Raw genomic sequence first — 20947 nt, forward strand, 5'->3', positions numbered from 1 at the left:
TTCTGGTGCTCTCTAGCGCAGGTCGGATACCGAGGCTGCGGTGCTCACGTCCAAAGGTCAAAGTTTGCTTTAAGACGTCTAGTCCAGCTTCTTAACCTGGCAGTTTCTTCAGCCGGCCTCCGCACGGCGTCCCGCAATAGACAAGTTAAGCCCAAGCTCCGCCCCGAGGGGTGGGCCCAAGGGCGGTGAGCGCGTCGGGAGCGGCTGCGTCCCGGCCGCCTGGCTTCGCTGCGCCTGCGCAGGGCGCCGAGGGGTCCAGGTTGGACTCAGAAATGGCGGCCTCCATATTCTACAGCCGGCTCTTGGCCGCCGCTACCCTTAGGAGCCACCCGTCGCGGACGGCGCTGCGGGCCGCCGCCCAGGTATTGAGCCCGAACCAGCTCGTGCTTTGAGGGTCGGTGGGAGAGAAGGCGAGGCGAAGGACGTGGCTCCGGTGGGCACGGTGTGAAGGGATCCAGCACGGCTCGGGATGACTCCTCAGTCGGTGACATTGGTTGACCTGCGGGCGGCTGGCCGGGAGTGCTGCCTGCCGGGGCTGCGAGCTGGCCCTTGGTTGTGCCGCTTTGCTCCGGCGCTCAATCCGCGGGGAGCCGTGGCGACCCAGCCGCAGCCGCTCACCGGGTTTCGAGGGGAGCCGGGCTGAGGTGTGAGCGGCGGTGCGGGGTTGGGACAGCTCCCCGCTGCTTCTGCTCCGGCTCAAGGCCGGGGCTGCGCGGCCCCTCTCTGGTGAGGGGTTGCCCTGCGGATGGACTCTTGTCTTCCTGGGGGTCTCCCGTGCTGGGGTGACCGCCGGGGCCAGCGGTGCTCGCGCTCTGCGCTATTCCGGGCCGAGGCAGGGAGGGCAGGGAAGCTCCTTTCCTCTCTCCCTCAAGTAGTCGTGCACTGTACTGGTTGTTAGTGGCAATAAGATGTTCACCTGCTAATCATTTGGGGAAGGAAGGAAATAATCTTTTGGATTACTTTGTTTTTGGTTAGACGGGGGTATAATGGCCACAGGTTTGGTGTTCTGTTTCTTTACTGTGTACATGCTGTGTACTGTGTGTAGGTACTATACTTGCTAAGCATCTTACGTGTAGTCTTAACAGGTTTGCAGCAACGCTGCAAGGAGTCGTTGACTTTGATCATTGATGAAGAAACTGTTGCCAAGAGGACAAGTAATTTGGGTTAGGTCAGGAAATAGGTAAGGTCATAGCTTAGCTTTTGTTCAAGAACTGGCTGGCTCCAGAGCTTGTGCTCCTAAATCTGCTGGACAGTCCCCCTCTCCCCCCAACATAGGAATTGGCCGATCATTTTCAACGTTGATATGATGACACTTGTGAAATGGCATAATTGGCCTTGTTAATCAGTTCCACAGTTTTGACGTTATGCTCTGAGTGCCATAAATAAATTGATTTTGACCATTTTTCTTTTTTAAAGTTATTCATACTTTTAACCTGGAGGTAGTGAATTTCACAAATTTGCTTCCTAATAGGAGAGATATTTTTTGGCCTTGAACTTCCTCCTTATGAGTCGTAAAGGGTGTTTTCTAGTTTTTTGTTTGTTTGGTTTTTTTTGTATTTTTCTGAAGCTGGAAACGGGGAGAGACAGTCAGACCGACTCCCGCATGCGCCCGACCAGGATCCACCTGGCACGCCCACCAGGGGGCGACGCTCTGACCACCAGGGGGCGATGCTCTGCCCCTCCGGGGCGTCGCTCTGCCGTGACCAGAGCCACTCTAGCGCCTGGGGCAGAGGCCAAGGAGCCATCCCCAGCGCCCGGGCCATCTTTGCTCCAATGGAACCTTGGCTGCGGGAGGGGAAGAGAGAGACAGAGAGGAAGGAGGGGAGAGGGTGGAGAAGCAAATGGGCGCTTCAACTATGTGCCCTGGCTGGGAATCGAACCTGGGTCCCCCGCATGCCAGGCCGACGCTCTACCGCTGAGCCAACCGGCCAGGCTGTTTTCTAGTTTTTACAATGTGTTTTCATTCTAATCATACTCTTTATCCTTTATGAAATTCCTTTATAAGCCTTTGTGTCTTCACATGGAGATGCCTTATTTTATTTTTCAAATAAATTTATTGGGCCTGACCAGGCGGTGGCGCAGTGGATAGGCCAGACTGGGACACATAGGACCCAGGTTCAAAACCCTGAGGTCGCCTGCTTGAGCGTGGGCTCATCTGGTTTGTGCGCAGGGTCACTGGCTTGATCATGGGATCATAGACATGACCCCATGGTCACTGGCTTGAGCCTCAAGGTCGCTGGCTTAAGCAGAGGGTCACTTGGTCTGCTGTATTCCCCCCCACTCCCAAGGCACATATGAGAAAGCAATTATTGAACAGCTAAGGTGCTGCAACAAAAAATTGATTCTTTTCATCTCTCTCTCTTCCTGTCTGTCTGTCCCTCTTTCTGTCTCTCTCTCTGTCTCTATCACCAAAATAAATAAATAAATAAAATTAATGGGGTGACCGGTTAATAGAATCATATATGTTTATTTGAGTTGTGTGCCCATCACCCAAAGTCAAATCATTGGTCACTGTATATTGGTCCCTTTACCCTCCAACCCCCTTATATTCTCCTGATAACATCTTCTACTCTTGCATTAAGTAATGTATGTAGCTTTAGAGTTTGGAAGGACTTTATTTGTCCCTTGCTTTTGTAGATGAGGACACAGAGGTGCAGTGTCTTAGGAACATTTTCATGATCACACATTGAATTTAGCAAATTTTCTTAAGCCGGCCCTGGCTGGTTGGCTCAGTGGTAGAGTGTCGGCTTGGCGTGCAGGAGTCCTGGGTTCGATTCCTGGCCAAGGCACACAGGAAAAGCGCCATCTGCTTCTCCACCCCTCCTCCTCTCCTTCCTCTCTGTTTCTCTCTTCCCCTCCTGCAGCCAAGGCTCCATTGGAGCAAAGTTGGCCCGGGTGCTGGGGATGGTTCCATGGCCTCTGCCTCAGGTGCTAGAATGGCTCCGGTTGCAACAGAGCAACGCCCCAGATGGGCAGAGCATCGACCCCTGGTGGGCATGCCGGGTGGATCCTGGTCGGGCGCATGGGGGAGTCTGTCTGACTGCCTCCCTGTTTCCAACGTCAGGAAAAAAAAAAAAAGAAAAACAGCAAAGTTTACAAAAAAAAATTTTTTTCTTAAACATTTTGTTCTTAAACCTTCTTCTAGTTTCTCTCTTTCATCTAATATATATTTAATAAAAATAGCTCTGGTTACAAGCAGATTAAATAATTTAAGGTATTTTCTTGGTCATTGTGAATCACACACTCCTGAGGACATTTTCTCACTTTTGAACAAGTATTATTTAAGCTAGGTGTGTGATTGGATGGGTGGTGGTGTAGGGATTTGGCCAGGAATTGGTGGCCTTTGGGCAGTAGGAGTCTTCTAATAACACTGTCAAGAAAGATAAATACTTAAATGTGGGAGTCTTTGTGTTTATGCAGGAATTTGTATTAGCAACCTAATTCAAAGCTGATATAGTTCAAGTTACAAGGTCTAGTGGTGCAAGGAAAGGATTATCAATATACTTTAGATATTTTTTTAAAAAGCTTTAAAGTGGTGTAAAAGCTATTAGCAGTACCCTACGTGTACTTCTAATTCTTTGTAAATATTTGAAGAAACCATACAAATATACAGAAATCTTCCCTTATCTGTGGGAGACAGGTTTCGAGACCCTCAGTGGATTCCTGAAATCAGGATAGTATCATACCCTTATATACATTGTTTTTCCTATATATACATACCTATGATAAAGTTAATTTATAAATTATGCACAGTAAGATTAGCAACAGTAACTAATAATACAATAAATAGAACAATTATAACAGTATACTTAATAGCAGTTAGGTGAGAGGCTTTAGGACCATTATTAGGTAAAATAAGGGTAACTTGAACATAAACACTGTGGTACCATGACTGGATGTGATAACCAAGAGGGCAACTAAGTCACTCTTGGGGTGGCAGTGTATGCTGGATAGAGGGATAATTCACATCCCAGACTGAATGGAGCAGGACTGTATGAGACTTCCATGCCTCTCAGAATGGTGAGCAGTTTAATCATTAATGAATTGTTTATTTCCGGAATTTGCCATTTAATATTTTCAGACTGAGCTTGACCACTTAATTATTTTATAACTGAAACTGCAGAAAGCGAAACTACTGTAGATAAAGGGTTACTGCTGTGCCATTTAAGGGAATTATTAAGAAGGAATGCATTAAAGATGTTCAGATCAGTTCTTTGAGATGATATTTGTAGACTATAAGATGGAGAGATTCATGGAGAAAGTCTACCAGAAAGTGATCTCTGGATTAGCTCTTTTGGGAGAGGGAAGGAAAAAGGATTGAGTAGAAGGAGAAGTGGAATTGTGCAGTTGCATAAGGGCCTCTGCTATATCTATGGGAGATCTGCAACTAGGATCGTCTTTCCAAATTGTCACAAATTGGGGTAGTTGCCAGATCCTGATACCCCCCCTTAATCCCCAAAACTTACTCCCCATTGACCAGTGATTGGATGCAGGCTGCCAGAAGGAAGGAGGTGTGACTTTGGGAGAGGATGCCCTACTGACAGCACTCAGCTGGTTGCCACTGCAGCCAACACTCCCAGCAGCTGGCGCAGCGAGTGCCTCGGTCCTGAGGGGAGCATCTGGAAAGCACAACACAACACCAACACAGAGTTTTGAGTCTTGAGTGAACGAAGGAGTAATGGTACCACGTCATTCAATTATCACATATCTAGTGCCAGACAATTTGTAGGTGCTGGAGGAATGGTGGAGAGAAGAAAGTTGGGAAGGAATTTTGGTGTGTTGGGAAAGAAAAAATTGGTTTTAGTTCTGCTGAATTTGGCCTTGAGGTAGAAATGCTCTAGATCATTAGAGATATGGTAGTAAAACTCAAGTGAAAGATAAAGACTAGAGATGACAAAATAGTTAAAACTATGGGGGGTCATTTGACATTTAGCTGGTAGATTAGCTTTTAGTTTTATGTTGTAATTTAGGTACCATGAATATTTTATTTTATTTAGTGTAACAGGTTTATGACACTTACAAAGAACAAAGTACTCTAGAAGCAAAGTATTTTGAGAAGATGTTTTTAATAAGAATAATTGCCAAATTATTGTCATGTATAAATATATCTCCAATTTCTTTAGGTTTTGGGAAGCTCTGGATTGTTTAACAACCATGGATTCCAAGTACAGCAGCAACAACAAAGGAATCTGTCACTACATGAATACATGAGTATGGAATTGTTGCAGGAAGCTGGAGTTGCCATTCCCAAAGGACACGTGGCTAAGTCACCAGATGAAGCTTATGCAATTGCCAAAAAATTAGGTACTAAATTAAAAAACTCATGCCACCTTGACATGGCAACACTGATAAGATGTGAACTTTTCTTTTTATTTTTATTTGTTTGTTTCTATGACAGAGACAGAGAGAGGGACAGATAGGGACAAACAGGAAGGGAGAGAGATGAGAAGCATCAATTCCTTGTTGCAACACCTTAGTTGTTCATTGATTGCTTTCTCATATGTGCCTTTATGGGGGGGGTCTGCAGCAGAGCGAGTGACCCCTTGCTCAAGCCAGCGACCTTTGGCTCAAGCGGTGGGCTTTGCTCAAACAAGATGACCCAGTGCTCAAGCTGGCGACCTCGGGGTCTCGAACCTGGGTCCTCCATGTCCCAGTCTGATGCTCTATCCACTGCACCACCACCTGGTCAGGCAATTTTTGGTTTAATAACAACTTTTAATTTAATAACAACTTTTAGCTTTTATTTTCTTAATAAAATAAAAATGTTTATTTACTTACAAGAGAAGGTAGAACTTATGGTTATTGACATTCTAAAATCATTATAAGACTGTTATGAGCTCCCAATGTACTAGTAACTTAAGAATGACTTATATTGACATTAGGAAGCTGAAGTCTTATTTTTAGTTGGAATATAATGGGTTGAGAAGGAAATTATATTTACTACTCCATAGTTTAAAGATATGGTGGCTGTGATGGTTCTTCAGGGAATTGGTGAAAGACAGCCTTAGCTGTTTGTATACTTGTAAAGAGAGGTCCAGTATTCCTTTCCCTTGTTGACATTAAAAAATATGGAACCAAAGGGGGAAAAGGAAGTTGAGTGCTAGGATTTAAACTCCGTGAGAGCAGGGTTTCTTTATCTAGTTTTGCTCACTGGTATCTCCCGAACTCAGAGAAGAGGAAGAGTGCATGATATTTTGGTAATCATTAAATATTAAGATTTGTTGAATGAATTAACTAGTTGCCTGTGTTTATTAGTAGGTTCTTTTATAGATAACAAATCTTAATAGCCTTTATTAATTCTAATTTAATCTCTTAATTAAAAAATAAATTTTGGCTTAGAAAATATACTTCAGTTTACATTTTCTTTAAATGTTCATTTTATTGATTTTAGAGAAAGGGGGAGAGAGAGAGAGACAGGAACATCAATCTGTTCCTGTATGTGCCCTGACCAGGGATTGAACTGGCAACCTCTGAGCTTCGGGATAATTCTCTAATCAGCTGAGCTATTCGGCTAGGGCTCAGTTTATATTTTTAATGATTTAATATGAGAACTTAATTATATACTAGCTATATAAAGCATTTTCTTTTTAGCAGTATTTAAAATTCCACCAATATCTTTGTGGGTTAGCATAATTAATCACTCTTGTATGTGCCTTTGATTAATAGGGCTTTAAATGAGTTTTAGTGAAGATTGCTTTTATTAATATTTTAAGAAAGCTGTAGAACATTAAAATATTTTTTTAATATAAAGGTTTGTCTAGGTTTGTACTTATTTGTTTCTAGAATGGGTTTTTCCTTCAAAAAGAGGGCGTGTACAATTTCATAAAATTGTATATATGTATTTTTTCATTTATTGATTTTTAGACAGAGGGAAAGGGAGAGGGAGAGAGAGAGAGAAAGAGAGAGAGAGAGAGAGAGACGTCGATTCATTGTTTCACTCATTCATGCCATCATTGGTTTATTGTATGCTCCCTGATCTGGGATCAAACCTCGGCATGTTGGGATAATGCTCCTGGCCAGGGCCACAATTGTTATGTATTATAAACTATGTTTTTGAATGCTATGGTTATGATTTCCTTGACTTGGAAGCATGATTTTTTAATTACAAGATTTCATTTTTTGTTGTTAATCTGAAAAAAAAATCTTTTATTCAGATTATAAGCAAGCTTTTTTTTTAATTTTTAAAAATTTATAGATTTTAGAAAGGGAGAGGGAGAAAGACATTTCCTGTTACACTTATTTATGCATTCATTGGTTGATTCTTCTTTGTGCCCTGACTGGGGATGGAACCCACAACTTTGGTGTATGGGGGTGATGCTCTAACCAAATGAGCTACCTGGCCAGGGCCACAAACTTCTTTTTATTTAGCAAAAGCTATGTGTAAGTTCATATTCGTTTTGGTGAAATTTTTGTTAATTAATGGTGATCTGTATTTTGAACTTGTACACGGTAAAAGACATTCCTTATTTTTACCTATGAAACATTATATGTAAGAGTCTCTTAAGGGTCAGGGCTTAAAGAAAACTCATGATTGCACTTTGTATTTCTATAGTATTTCTTGAAAAGACTACTTGTTAATAACCACCTCGAGATTCATATATATTGTATATATGACCTAAATGTTAATTTCTTGAGAGATTGGAGGTTCTAGCTATTTGTATACCCTTGATCTAAAAGCAGTCCTCTCCTCTGTTGAGTAAGGTTATCCTCTTCGACCGGGCGCGCAGCTTCGGAAGAGTCGCACTTGGAGGGAGGAAGGGGACACCTGCCTAGTCGGCCAGATCAACCCTGGAGATCAGGGGGTGACAGATGTTGCAGCCAGATCACCCGTACATCCAAATATTAATTTCTAAAGAAGGCCCAGCTGAGAAAGAAGGAAAGCATTTTTCTGTCTCCTTGTTTTGGCTTTCTCTCTGTGTTTGTTTCTATATATTAGGTAGATCTGCTACATCTCCTGGTCTTGGCTGGGTGGCCTTATGTAGTGGTGTCCTGTGTGCCCCAGTGGTTCAATCTCTATAGTCACCTGGGCTGAGTGTTCTGGGGCGTCCCTTGTGTGGGCTACGTGAGTTCTCCTGTTGTTGAACCTTGATTGTTGTTGGCGTGTTGGTGGATGCAATTGACCCTCGGGCTGATTGGCTCTGAGGACTGGCCATGACTATAATGGATGAGCTGTTGTCGTCTGGGACTCTGGTGTCTGCTGAGTCCACCATTTGGGTGTGTTGTTTGTGGAGCTAATTGGGTGGTGCTCTGGACACTTGAGTTTGTTCTGGGCCTCTTGGGAGGGACTCTGATGAAGTATAAAGTCAGCGACTGCCTACGCCTGGCTCGGGGCCAGCTGGTCTGCGGTACAAAGTGATCTGCTAACAGTTTCCACTGTCTTTGTGGGCACCTGGGAGAGGCTAAGCTGCCAACTGAGGCCAGTTGCCATTAGTGCCAACTTTTGGGGCACTTAGCAAGAGGTATGGGGCATGCCAAGGCTAGTGGCTGCTTATTTGTGGTTTGGAACCTTTCAGAGGTTTTAGGAAAGTTTTCGAGCAGAATGGAGACAGGCCATTTGTAAGGAAAAGCTGCAGAAAGCCACTTGGGTGGGCCTGCAGGTTGGGTTGGATGGAATCTGGGAATCACCAGGGCAGTGCAAGCGGTGTTAGCCAGTTCAGTATAGACTCAGATTTGGCGTTTGTCTGTGCCTGTAGGCTGGGTAGGAAAAGGGCTCAACAAAGAACAATAACCTGTCACCTATTTGCTCTGGGAGAAAGCTGTTCCTCCAGCCTTGCCTCTCAGGCCAGACAATTCAGCTCCTACCTGGATGTCCCTGGCACTTTTTTGAGATGCTGCCTCAGTGTTGGAGCTCAGAGAGAGTCCATCAGCAAGTAATCCTTGTGCACAGACCCTTTAAGCTCATTATCTGGGACTTCAGCAGCCCTTCATGAAGCCATGGGTTGGGGAGCCTAGTGTGGGGCTGGGGCCCCTTGGAGCTCCACTTCCTAGGCGTTCCTCCGATTTTTAACTGCCACACCCAGGATGTGGGCTTTCCTGATCCCTCTCTTCTTCCCTCTCACCTGTCCCTATGTGGCTTCTTCTGTATATCCTTAGCTACATAAGACTTCTGTTCAGCTAGGATTTAGGCGGTTCTCAATGATGGTTGTTCTGCAGGTTAGTTATATATATATATATATTTTTTTTTCATTTTTCTGAAGCTGGAAACAGGGAGAGACAGTCAGACAGACTCCCGCATGCGCCCGACCGGGATCCACCCGGCACACCCACCAGGGGCGACGCTCTGCCCACCAGGGGGCGATGCTCTGCCCATCCTGGGCGTCCACCATGTTGCGACCAGAGCCACTCTAGCGCCTGAGGCAGAGGCCACAGAGCCATCCCCAGCGCCCGGGCCATCTTTGCTCCAATGGAGCCTTGGCTGCGGGAGGGGAAGAGAGAGACAGAGAGGAAAGCGCGGCAGAGGAGTGGAGAAGCAAATGGGCGCTTCAACTATGTGCCCTGGCCGGGAATCGAATCCGGGTCCTCCGCACGCTAGGCCGACGCTCTACCGCTGAGCCAACCGGCCAGGGCAATTTTGATGTGATCATGGGAGGCGAGTACAGTGTATACTTTTTCCGACATGTTGACCAGCAGTCCTGTTTTATTTTTAGTTTAATTAGATGACCAAATACAAGAAATGCTTAAAACATTTGTGAATGACTAAACCTAAGGAGGGTGGTTACTGTATTTTAAAAATAGCCCTGGCCAGTTGGCTTATTGGTATAGGGTCGGCCTGGCGTGCAGGAGTCCCGGGTTCGATTCCCGGCCAGGGCACACAGGAGAAGCGCCCATCTGCTTCTCCACCCCTCCCCCTCTCCTTCCTCTCTGTCTCTCTCTTCCCCTCCCGCAGCCAAGGCTCCATTGGAGCAAAGTTGGCCCAGGTGCTGGGGATGGCTCCATGGCCTCTGCCTCAGGCGCTAGAATGGCTCTGGTTGCAACAGAGCAATGCCCCAGATGGGCAGAGCATCGCCCCCTGGTGGGCATGCCGGGAGGATCCTGGTCAGGCTCATGCCAGAGTCTGTCTGACTGCCTCCCTGTTTCCAACTTCAGAAAAATACAAAAATAATAATAATAATAATTTTGCAATCTGTAGAAGATCTTGTTTGACTAGAATAATGGGCCAAATGTAATGAGTAACCAGAAATATTCAGATAGATCTCTTTTGCTCACTGTTGTATCCACAGCTCCAGCACAATATCCTGTATATAGATGTAACTACTGAATGAAACAGTGAAATTGAATAAAATATTTGTTTCGCCTGACCAGGCGGTGGCGCAGTGGAGAGAGCAGGGGTCCCCAAACTATGGCCCGCGGGCCGCATGCGGCCCCCGGAGGCCATTTATCCGGCCCCGTCGCACTTCCGGAAGGGGCACCTCTTTCATTGGTGGTCAGTGAGAGGAGCACATTGACCATCTCATTAGCCAAAAGCAGGCCCATAGTACCCATTGAAATACTGGTCAGTTTGTTGATTTAAATTTACTTATTCTTTATTTTAAATATTGTATTTGTTCCCGTTTTGTTTTTTTACTTTAAAATAAGATACGTGTAGTGTGCACAGGGGTTTGTTCACAGTTTTTTTTTATAGTCTGGCCCTCCAATGACCTGAGGAACAGCGAACTGGCCCCCTGTGTAAAAAGTTTGGGGACCCCTGGGATAGAGCGTCGGACTGGGATGCAGAGGACCCGGGTTTGTGACCCTGAGGTCGCCAGCTTGAGCGCGGGCTCATCTGGTTTGAGCAAAATCCCACCAGCTTGAACCCAGGGTCGCGGGCTCCAGCAGGGGGTTACTCAGTCTGGTCGAGGCACATATGAGAAAGCAATCAATGAACAACTAAGGTGTTGCAATGCGCAATGAAAAACTAATGATTGATGCTTCTCATCTCTCTTCGTTCCTGTCTGTCTGTCTGTCCCTGTCTGTCCCTCTCTCTGACTCATTCTCTGTCTCTGTAAAAAAAAAAAATTGTTTCAATCAGGTTTATATTCATATTTATATTCTAATCCTCCTCCACATGTTGATAGTTTATGAGCTTGAGCTTGTGTATTTTTTTTCGCTTTTTGTTGTTAAGGATTTTTTTAGAAGCAACTTTTGAAGCATCATCTCTGCCATTAAAGAGTTCCTATTTCTGAAGAAAGGATATTGACACTGAGGAAGAGTCTTCTGTTTTGTAAAATGTTTTTGAAAAACATAGAGCTTCATTACCCTTATTTAATAAGTCGTATGTTAACTTACCAGTTCCATGAATTGGAATGTTTGAATTTAGCCTGGCAAAGCATCTGTTTAACTACTGACCATTTTTACATTATACTTATACTCTTTGGATATACAATAAGTGAATATCTCTAGGTGTTGAAAAACCATGACTTGGCAAGAAACCTGAAACAGATGAAAAAGCCAGTGGCTGCTACATTAGTTTGGTTATGAACTCTCTACTTTGCCATCGTCCCTTAGGCTACCTATTGTTTTCTCAATAAAAAAATTTTTGTTATTTTAAAGAAATTTCTCATTTTTCTCTCATCTTCATCTAATATTGGTTGTTAAACTTGGGAATTGTGGAGAATATGGCAAATTGACAAAGGTTTATCTTGTGTAAAGTTGTAATCAGCGCTAATTGCAGGGCCCAGTATTTCCAGTTCTGAGTTTTATCAAGAGCAGTGTAGTATCAAGTAGTATTCTCTCCTTTTTTTTGTTTTGTTTTTTTTGGGTTTTTTGGTTTGTTTTTATGTGCCCTAGGATGAAACAGCTCTGGCCACCAATACAGGCATCAAGCTAGGATGAACTAGGGCTGAACACCTGCTTTACCCCTGACTGATATAAGAACAGCACCACCAATCGAGTGCCTCCTTGCCCATTGCCAGGGGCTTTCTCTCCGTTTTTAAATGTTCTTTTTTGCCCTGGCCAGACAGCTTGGTTGGTGAGAGCGTCGTCCCAAAGTGCAAAAGTTGCAGGTTTGATTCTGGGTCAGGGCACATACAGGAGCAGCTCAATGCCCCCCCCCCCCCCAATCTCTGTCTCTCCCCCCTACTAAAATCAGTAAATAGAAATTTTTTTAAAAAGTGTTCTTTTTTATTTAATATTGTAAACATCAACAAACAACAAAGATTCTACTCTTCTGAATTCTATATTCTAATGGGAGAACAAAACAATAAATAGAAATTATATGTGATGTTTGAAAATATTGACTTTTATGGAAAAAGAGTAGAGCAGGGTTAGGGGGATTGGTCACAGTCATATTAGGTGATCTGGGTAAGCCTCTTGGACAGTGTGAGACTGAAAAACCTGAGGGGAATGAGGGCCTTTTCCCAGTGGGTACCTGGATAAAGAGTTTCAGGCGGGAAGGAGCATTAGAGTCATGTTCTGAAGGCAGGAGCACTCCCTGGAACAGTGGAGTGTGGATGGAGATGAGTGAGCAGTGGGCGGGCATAGGAGATGCAGAGGGGGGTGCAGGGTGACCGGATAGGAACTTGGAGTAGACCACTGGACGGACTGCAGTTCTTAACTGAGAGATGTGAGCATTCAGTGCAAGGTGTTCACTTTGGCTGCTCTGTCAGGGAGAAGGGTAATCTAGGTGAGATATAATGATGGTTGAGACCAAGTCCAAACTGGAGATGATGACAAGTGGTCAAGATTCTGGATACGTTTTGGAGATCGAGAACCACTGAGATTTCCTGACTACATGAATGTAGGGTATGAAAGAGTTTTGTATTGTTTTGTTTTTTGAATACTACCTTTCTGACTCATAGGGCTATCTTCTGACTGAAGGTCTACGTTTAAAATGTAGACTTGGCCTGACCTGTGGTGGCGCAGTGGATAAAGCGTCGACCTGGAAATGCTGAGGTCGCCGGTTCGAAACCCTGGGCTTGCCTGGTCAAGGCACATATGGGAGTTGATGCTTCCAGCTCCTCCCCCCTGTCTCTCTCTCCTCTCTCTCTGTCTCTCTCTCTCTCCTCTCTAAAATGAATAAATAAAAATTTAAAAAAAAAATAAAATAAAAAATAAAATGTAGACTTAATTTACATCATTAATTTTTTATATATTCTTTTGTAATAATTATTTTAAATATAAACTTTAGATCATTTCTTGTTTGTTTGGTCACAAACTGAATTTGTTACCTCCTTGATTAAAGTGGGAGTCCCATCATTTTATTTGGTATATGCATAATGGGATGACTTTTCCCCAAGTGCAGTTCCCATCTTCAGCCTATTCAAATACACATTTATGGAGTGGCTGCATATCCCAGGGACTGCTTTGTGCTGGGGATTCAGTAAATAAGACAATACCTTTAACGCTGACCTCAGATGTTAATTTTTATGCCATAATGTAATATTGGTGTTGCACTGCTAATATGGCCAAGATTCTATAAGAAGCAAATGAGGAAGCTCTGAAGTTCTGCCATCTGGTGGAGACAGAGAATGCCCCTCGGAGAGTTATTGCCCTGGGTAATTAATGATGAGTAGTATCTAGGCTAAACAGCTATTTTACTGATTTTTTCCCCAGCAAGTTAGAAAAGGGAGGAGTTAAAGAAAAAAAGTTCAGAGTACTTTAAAATAGTTTTATGATTCGTGAGTATAACATTCTGGAATCTTGATAAACATACTGCAATTTCTGCTAGTACTCTCAACAGTCCCACACAGGAGTGTGTGTTAATGGGGCTCTCTGTGCCACAGTGTAAATTGGTGTAAGAACGGGCACTTTGGCCTGGAGTCATGATATATTTCTGCTCAAAGGAGCATTTACAACTCGAATTTGCACAGGACAGCAAGTTTACATGTGCCTAGAGGAGGAGGGAAATGGTAGGAAGACATTTCAGTCTCAATTTCATGCTTCTAATACTTCTCAAGTACTGCATATTTAAAGTTTCAAGGAAAGGTAAAATAACTTTCAGTGTACTTTAGAAATGGTTTAATATAAGTGGCTAATTTTGTTATGCTGTAGATCTTTTGATGATGAATATTTTAAGTGTTCTAATTTAGAAAATCTGCATACATGAAATGCCTTATTTTTTGACATGGTGGATAAATGAGACTGCTACATTTAATAAAACCACATATTATATATGATTAAATAACAAAATATTGTATCTTGCATACTTCCCCATGTTTCTTATCTAATAGAAATGTTTGTCTTTTAGGTTCAAAAGACGTTGTGATAAAAGCACAGGTTTTAGCTGGTGGTAGAGGAAAAGGAACATTTGAAAGCGGCCTCAAAGGAGGAGTGAAGATAGTTTTCTCGTAAGTCATATTTTGAAGAAAATTCATCATTAAGGAAAAATGTCATACATTGTAAAAGATTCCCCTTTTTGTTGAATTGATGAAGATGCTGAGATTTAGATATTAGATAAGATTATGGCTATCGTGGGCTTTTCTTTTTCTCATTTAGAGGAAAAAAGAATTGTTCTTTTTCTTATTTCAGTCCAGAAGAAGCAAAAGCTGTTTCCTCACAAATGATTGGGAAAAAGTTGTTTACCAAGCAAACAGGAGAAAAGGGCAGAATTTGCAATCAAGTACTGGTTTGTGAGCGAAGATATCCCAGGAGAGAATACTACTTTGCAATAACAATGGAAAGGTCATTTCAAGTGAGTAATTGTAGTCATGATATATTTAGGACGATTTCAGTTCAGTTTGAAAAGTTTATTATCAGTCCTGTTTGTATTTGTCATAAGCACAATATTTATTTTTGTGTCTTTTTCTTTTTGTATTTTTCCGAAGTTAGAGGCAGGGAGGCAGTCAGACAGACTCCCCGCATGCACCCGACTGGGATCCGCCCGACTGGGGTCCACCAGGCATGCCCACCAGGGGGCGATGCTCTGCCCATCTGGGCCGTTACTCCATTGAGGCCAGAGCCATTCTAGCGCCTGAAGCGGAGGCCATAGAGCCGTTCTCAGCACCCGGGCCAACTTTGCTCCAGTGGAGCCTTGACTGCGGGAGGGGAAGAGAGAGTTAGAGAGGAAGGGGGGGGAAGGGTGAAGAAGCAATTGGGCGCTTTTCCTGTGTGCCCTGGCTGGGAATTGAACCCAGGACTTCCACATGCTGGGCCAATGCTCTTCCACTGAGCCAACCGGCCAGGGCCACTATTTTTGTGTCATTTTTTAAAAAGTGGCATGGTTGGCCCTGGCCGGTTGCTCAGAGATAGAGTGTCAGCCCCGTGTATGAGTATCCCAGGTTTGATTCCCAGTCAGAACACAGAGGAGAAGTGACCATCTGCTTCTCCCCACCTTTCCCGTTCCCCTTTCTCTTTTGTTCTCTCGCCTCCCCCAGCCATGGCTCTATTGGTTCGAGCACATTGGCCCCAGGCACTGAGGATGGCTTCATGGAGTCTTTGCCTCAGGTGCTAAAAATAGCTCAGTTGCCAGCATAGATCCAGATGGGCAAAGCATTAGCCCAAGACGGAGGCTGCCCAGGGGATTCCTGTTGGGCCACCTATGGGAGTCGCTCTATCTTCCCTCCTCTCACTTAGAAAAAAGAAGGAAAAAGAAAGTTAAAAAGTAGCGTAGTTAATATCATAAAACTTAATATATAATATTGTGGTAAGAAAAAAATAACTTGGGAAAAACCTGCTGAAATAAAATCCATAGGATTTTTAAATTGTTAATTTTCTAAGAGCAACTTAAATCATCTCTAGATTCCATAGACTAAGAAAATAATTTCTAGCAAAGTAAAATATAATCAAAGAGAAAGTCTCTGAACTCAGTAAGACAATGTGTATCTCTCGCTTCATCATTTTCTTTTTCAACCTGGTGGTATTTTTTATAGTTTGGAGTTTGTTTTACCAGATGATTTGGTACTTGGTAAGTTGAAAGGTAACATTCAGTAGTAACAAATGATACGATTCTAAGGAGCACAACCCTAATCGTGCTTTCCTCTCTTAATGGAATGAAAATGTTAGCTGTGAATTTAAAGCATCAAGTGAAAGGAAAATCTTTTTATAGACTTGGTGCCCAGAAAGAGCATTCATTGGTAATGATTCTGTATTGTAAGTATTTGGCTTTTTGCGTGCATTGGTTACGTTTTATGAGCTGTGTCTATGTGTTAACTAGTTTGTCTTCTGGAGTGAACTGGCTTGTGTATTTGGAAGCCCTTATATAAATATTAAGGATTTGTTGTAAGAATTCTAACAGTCATGAAATATATATATAAAACAGCTTTTTTTTAAAAGTTATTTTCTGAATTGTAATTTTTGTCCTTATAGTTAGTTCAATATTTTGGTAATGTTTGAATGATATTTTTTAAAAGTATCTTTGTAATTTTTAGATTTTAGAATAAAGTATAAGATAAAAAGCACTGATGTCACCTGACCTGTGGTGGCGCAGTGGATAAAGCATCGGTTGAGAGACTGAGCTCCCTGTTTCAAAACCCTGGGCTTGCTGGTCAGGGCACATATGAGAAGCAGCTACTATGAGTTGGTGCTTGCTGCTCCTCCCCACTTCTCTCTCTCTCCCCTCTGTCTCTAAAATCAATAAAGAAAATCTTAAAAACAAACAAACAAAACCAAATCATTTAAACTGGAGATACTCATTCAGCAGTCATGACAAACTGCAAAAACCTACAAAGTTTGGTCCAACTCTGGGTACTTGGTGTCAGTCACAGGTCAAGGATAAGCCCCCCACCTGACTGCCCTTAAGATACCAGCCTCACTTTTGGGGAGTCACCCTCACTTCTGACCAAAACTGGCTAAAAATTTGGGGGTTCCTAGTACTCGGGTTCCATAATTTGCTAAAAATACTAATAGAACTTAGGAAAGTACTATACTTATGATTACGATTTTATTATAGCCAAAGATTACAAATCAGAACCGCCCAGAGACCACTAGATGCAAGAAATTGTATCATCAGAACTGAAGGGACCACATACTTCATTCTAGTCATCTTTACCATTTGGATCACCTCCTCCTTAGAACTATAGTGGGTTGGGACTAAGGTATGACCATAGTTATTAGATGATTAGCACTGAAAGAAGCCACAGAGAGATATTACCTCAGCCAGGCTTTGCCAGGATGTACAACCAGTTCAATTGTATAGCTTTGTTTCTGTTCAAAAGCACATCCCCTCTGTTCATTCCCATTCTGGTTAGAAACAGAACAAACATTGATCACCACCAAAGAAAATAAATAAAAAAGAATAATATGTTCATTGTGAAAAAAAATATTTTGGAAAATAGTGACATATAAAGTAACAAAAGTATTATCATTTACTTTTTTATTTTGCTATAATTTTTCCTGTTTATATGAATGGGGGTTTGGTGCACATTTAAACATACTTTTTTAAAAAGGATTTTATTTATTTTAGAGAGAGGAGAGAGAAAGGGCAGTGGGGAGGAGTGGGAAGCATAGTAGTTGCTTCTTGAATGTGCCTTGACCAGGTAAGCCCCTGGTTTCAAGCCTGCAACCTCAGCATTCCAGGTCAGCTCTCTGTCCATTGCACCACCACAGGTCAGGCATAAACAGAGTGTTTAAAATACACCTGAGAAGAATCTTCAGTAATATTGTATAACCATTTTCTAGTTTTTGCTTGAGCTTATTTCTAGTTTTGTGCATAGATTAGCAAATCTATTAGGTAGTTTTGCTTAAAGGTATTTTTTTTCGATTGATTTTAGAGAAGTTAAGAGTTTATTTAACTAGTACTTATATCTTACTTTCTTATGTGGTTAATGATAATAGCCAGAAAAATTCTTTAAGGTGGGTAGCTTTCTGTTTTACTGACTTATAGCTGGAACTTCAGTTCATTAGACTTTTCCTTTTAAATATTAGTCTTTTTATGATTTAAAAAAATTCTTTAGAAGTACTTGAATTTCTCTTCTGTTCTTTCAGAAATGCATAGGTTCTATTTCACATATGCATGATTCTATTAACTTATTTGTTATAAATTTTTATATTTTTTTTATTGTTTTCCCTTACAGTGAGACATTGTCTTTCTCGTCCTTTTCCCTTATTTCAGTTGGACATTTATTATAAAGGGGCATTCTGCAGTAGATACTAGGATGAATTCTCAAGGACATTTAAAAGTAGGAATGGGGAGTGATAGATGCATAAGTCTGAAAGTATGCACAAATAGGTTTTAAAATAAAATCTAGATGTTTTGACTGTTTTCTCTCCTGCTAGGGTCCTGTATTAATAGGAAGTTCTCAAGGTGGTGTCAACATTGAAGATGTTGCTGCAGAGACCCCTGAAGCCATAGTTAAAGAACCTATTGATATTGTAGAAGGCATCAAAAAGGAGCAAGCTGTCCGGGTATGTTGTAATCTAAGAACTTTCTAGCTTTTGGTTAGGTCATTATAATACTTGAAAGAGAGTTAACTTTGTACAAGTGAAATGACTGAAAAAACTTTAAAACATTTTTCTTTTAATGTCAAGGCAAGTTAATATCTTGTTTGAAATGGAAACTTTTAGAAGTATCTACAATTATTTTTTATCCTCAATATTTCAATATGTATCTTTAAAGATAATAGCCATACCGTGTACAGTTAACAGTAATTCCTTAATATCATTAGTTATTCACATTCCCTAATTTTCAAGTTCTTTTTCTTTAAAATAAGGAGTCATATAAGGTCCTTCATTGCCATTGGTTAGTGTTTCATAGGTGTTTTCTAATTTATAGGTTTCCTTTTCCTTACTCTTCACCTTTTTTCTTTATTTTGTTGAAGAAACTAGTCTGGATATTACATCCCCATGGTGGCATTTAACATATTCCTATTTCCTTTTTTATCCTTGAAAATTGTGTGGAATGGTAGCGATACTGTCTATATATCCCAAGTATATCAGTGATTTTACTTTTGGGGAGGTTTTTGGACGTTTTTAAGAATCTGCTGGAAGCTCTGGACTTTCCCTGTGTATGCACATATACGATCAGTTTTGTTTACGGCTTCACTAGTTTTCTGTACTGTTTTTGTGGCTTCTTCCTCCCTTTTCATTTCCCCCAACACCTACCCCAAAGAAAACAAACTCAAGCTCAATATGTTGAAGTTTAATACTATGTCTGGCCTGGGAGACTTGCTTGGTAATGTTTGTAATAGTGCTATTGAATAAATTGTTTAGTTTGGATATAAAAAACTAGTGAGACCTATCAGAAGTTTGAATATTAAAGATTGAATGACATTTACATCTGTAAGTGGGAAACTGTCAAAATGAGCTTATGGTATTAAAGTACAGTAGAGCAAGATTTTTGACTGGCACAAAAGTTTAAGGGAGAAAAATTTCTCTGATAAATCTTGAAGCAAGTCATGTAGGCAAGAGAACAGTGTAAATGTTTAAAAGGGACAGCAATTTAATTTATTAGATAGTTATAGGAGAATGATGACGAGAGTTAAATTTAAATGAGAAAGAAAAGACTTGATTTATAATAGTATCTGAAGAAATAATTAAGATTATAGCTTTTCTTAACATTTACACTTTAAATTTTTTTTAATTTTTATTTATTGATTTCAGCAAGAGAGGAAGGGGGAGAGAAAGAGACAAACATTGAGCCTTTCTTTTATGTGCCCTGACCAGGGATTGAACCAGCAACCTCTGCACTTCCGGACGATGCTCTCCACCGAGCTCTCTGGCCAAGGCAGATGATCGCTTTTTGAGCGATGAATAGAAATTGTACCTAGCATATTGCTTGGCATTTTAATGTCATACTGGATTGATTAGAATCTGTTGTAATTCTCAAATGTGTAAACCTGAAACAGTGGATTGTGACCTATTCAAAATCTTTGTAAATGCAATAGTACTGTATTTATTATTATTCTTTATTTGAAGTAAGCCTTAATCAAAAATAGCATTTCTTAGCTTGATCATTTACTTTATTTATTGGCACTTGACTTTTTGCAAAATTCACATTCCTCCTCAAATAATTTAAGATTTCCTATTCTTGAAAGTCAAATAAATGTATTGCAGCCTATGATCGCAGTTGGAAGAGGAAAAAGCCTCTGTCGTCTTCCTGGGCAGTGGCAGCAGTTAGCACACAGACATGTAGCTTCTGTATCAGGAGGTCCAGAATTGCTCTCAGAACTTCGAAAATTATGAATGCTAGGTCCACCATCAAACTTGTGAACCAGAACTTCTAGGTTGGGACCTGGGTGTATGTATATGTGTGTATATATATATTTTAAAAAGCTTTTTAGGTATATCTAGTTAGGACTCTCTGCTCAAGACTGTAAACTCCTCTACTAGGTTAAAAGCTTGCAACCTTTGTCTTTTGGGCCTAGCATATGTATATTATGTGCTCAGTAGATTTTTGAGTGAGTGAGATAATACTTGTTTGACTAGATTTGTCATTGCTTGGTAGGTACTCTTCATAGATTACATAAAAGGTAAAATAGGGTATATTTAATATTTTGGCCATTAGGATTGTCTGTGCACCTTTGTATGTAGTTGTTTTTTTTTTGTGTTTTTTTTTGTATTTTTCTGAAGCTGGAAACGGGGAGAGACAGCCAGACAGACTCCCGCATGCGCCCGACCGGGATCCACCCGGCACGCCCACCAGGGGCGACGCTCTGCCCACCAGGGGGTGATGCTCTGCCCCTCCGGGGGGTCGCTGTTCCGCGACCAGAGCCACTCTAGCGCCTGGGGCAGAGGCCAAGGAGCCATCCCCAGCGCCCGGGCCATCTTTGCTCCAATGGAGCCTTGGCTGCGGGAGGGGAAGAGAGAGACAGAGAGGAAGGAGGGGGGTGGGGGTGGAGAAGCAAATGGGCGCTTCTCCTATGTGCCCTGGCCGGGAATCGAACCCGGGTCCCCCGCATGCCAGGCCGATGCTCTACCGCTGAGCCAACTGGCCAGGGCCTGTATGTAGTTTTAATAAAAAGTAAGCCTGTTTTAGTTTAGGCTCGCCATCAGACTTAGAGACAGAATAGAGGCCGTGGAATAAAACAGATGTACAACCTGCCTTGTGAGGACTTTGAATAAAAAGTTTTGTTTAACCACTTAATAATAATAACTG

The 20947-nt window shown here is 42.0% G+C and overlaps 1 protein-coding gene and 1 non-coding gene across 2 annotated transcripts in view; one reads left to right on the plus strand and one right to left on the minus strand.

Annotated features, from left to right (window-relative positions):
- The first annotated feature begins 213 nt into the window (after positions 1-213).
- Positions 214-20947, plus strand: part of SUCLA2 (succinate-CoA ligase ADP-forming subunit beta) — a 40649-nt gene continuing 19915 nt past the window's right edge. The window contains exons 1-5 of the mRNA XM_066236040.1: positions 214-362; positions 5124-5304; positions 14165-14264; positions 14446-14608; positions 18130-18258. Coding sequence (XP_066092137.1) covers positions 273-362; positions 5124-5304; positions 14165-14264; positions 14446-14608; positions 18130-18258 — 663 coding nt within the window. The 5' untranslated portion in view covers positions 214-272. The remainder of the gene's footprint in view (positions 363-5123; positions 5305-14164; positions 14265-14445; positions 14609-18129; positions 18259-20947) is intronic.
- Positions 11754-11896, minus strand: LOC136309850 (small nucleolar RNA SNORA48). Its single transcript, XR_010726481.1, has one exon. It is a non-coding gene; the product is annotated as a small nucleolar RNA SNORA48 (small nucleolar RNA).

The sequence above is a fragment of the Saccopteryx bilineata genome, chromosome 6 (assembly GCF_036850765.1).
Source record: "Saccopteryx bilineata isolate mSacBil1 chromosome 6, mSacBil1_pri_phased_curated, whole genome shotgun sequence".
NCBI classification, from domain to species: Eukaryota; Metazoa; Chordata; class Mammalia; order Chiroptera; family Emballonuridae; genus Saccopteryx; species Saccopteryx bilineata.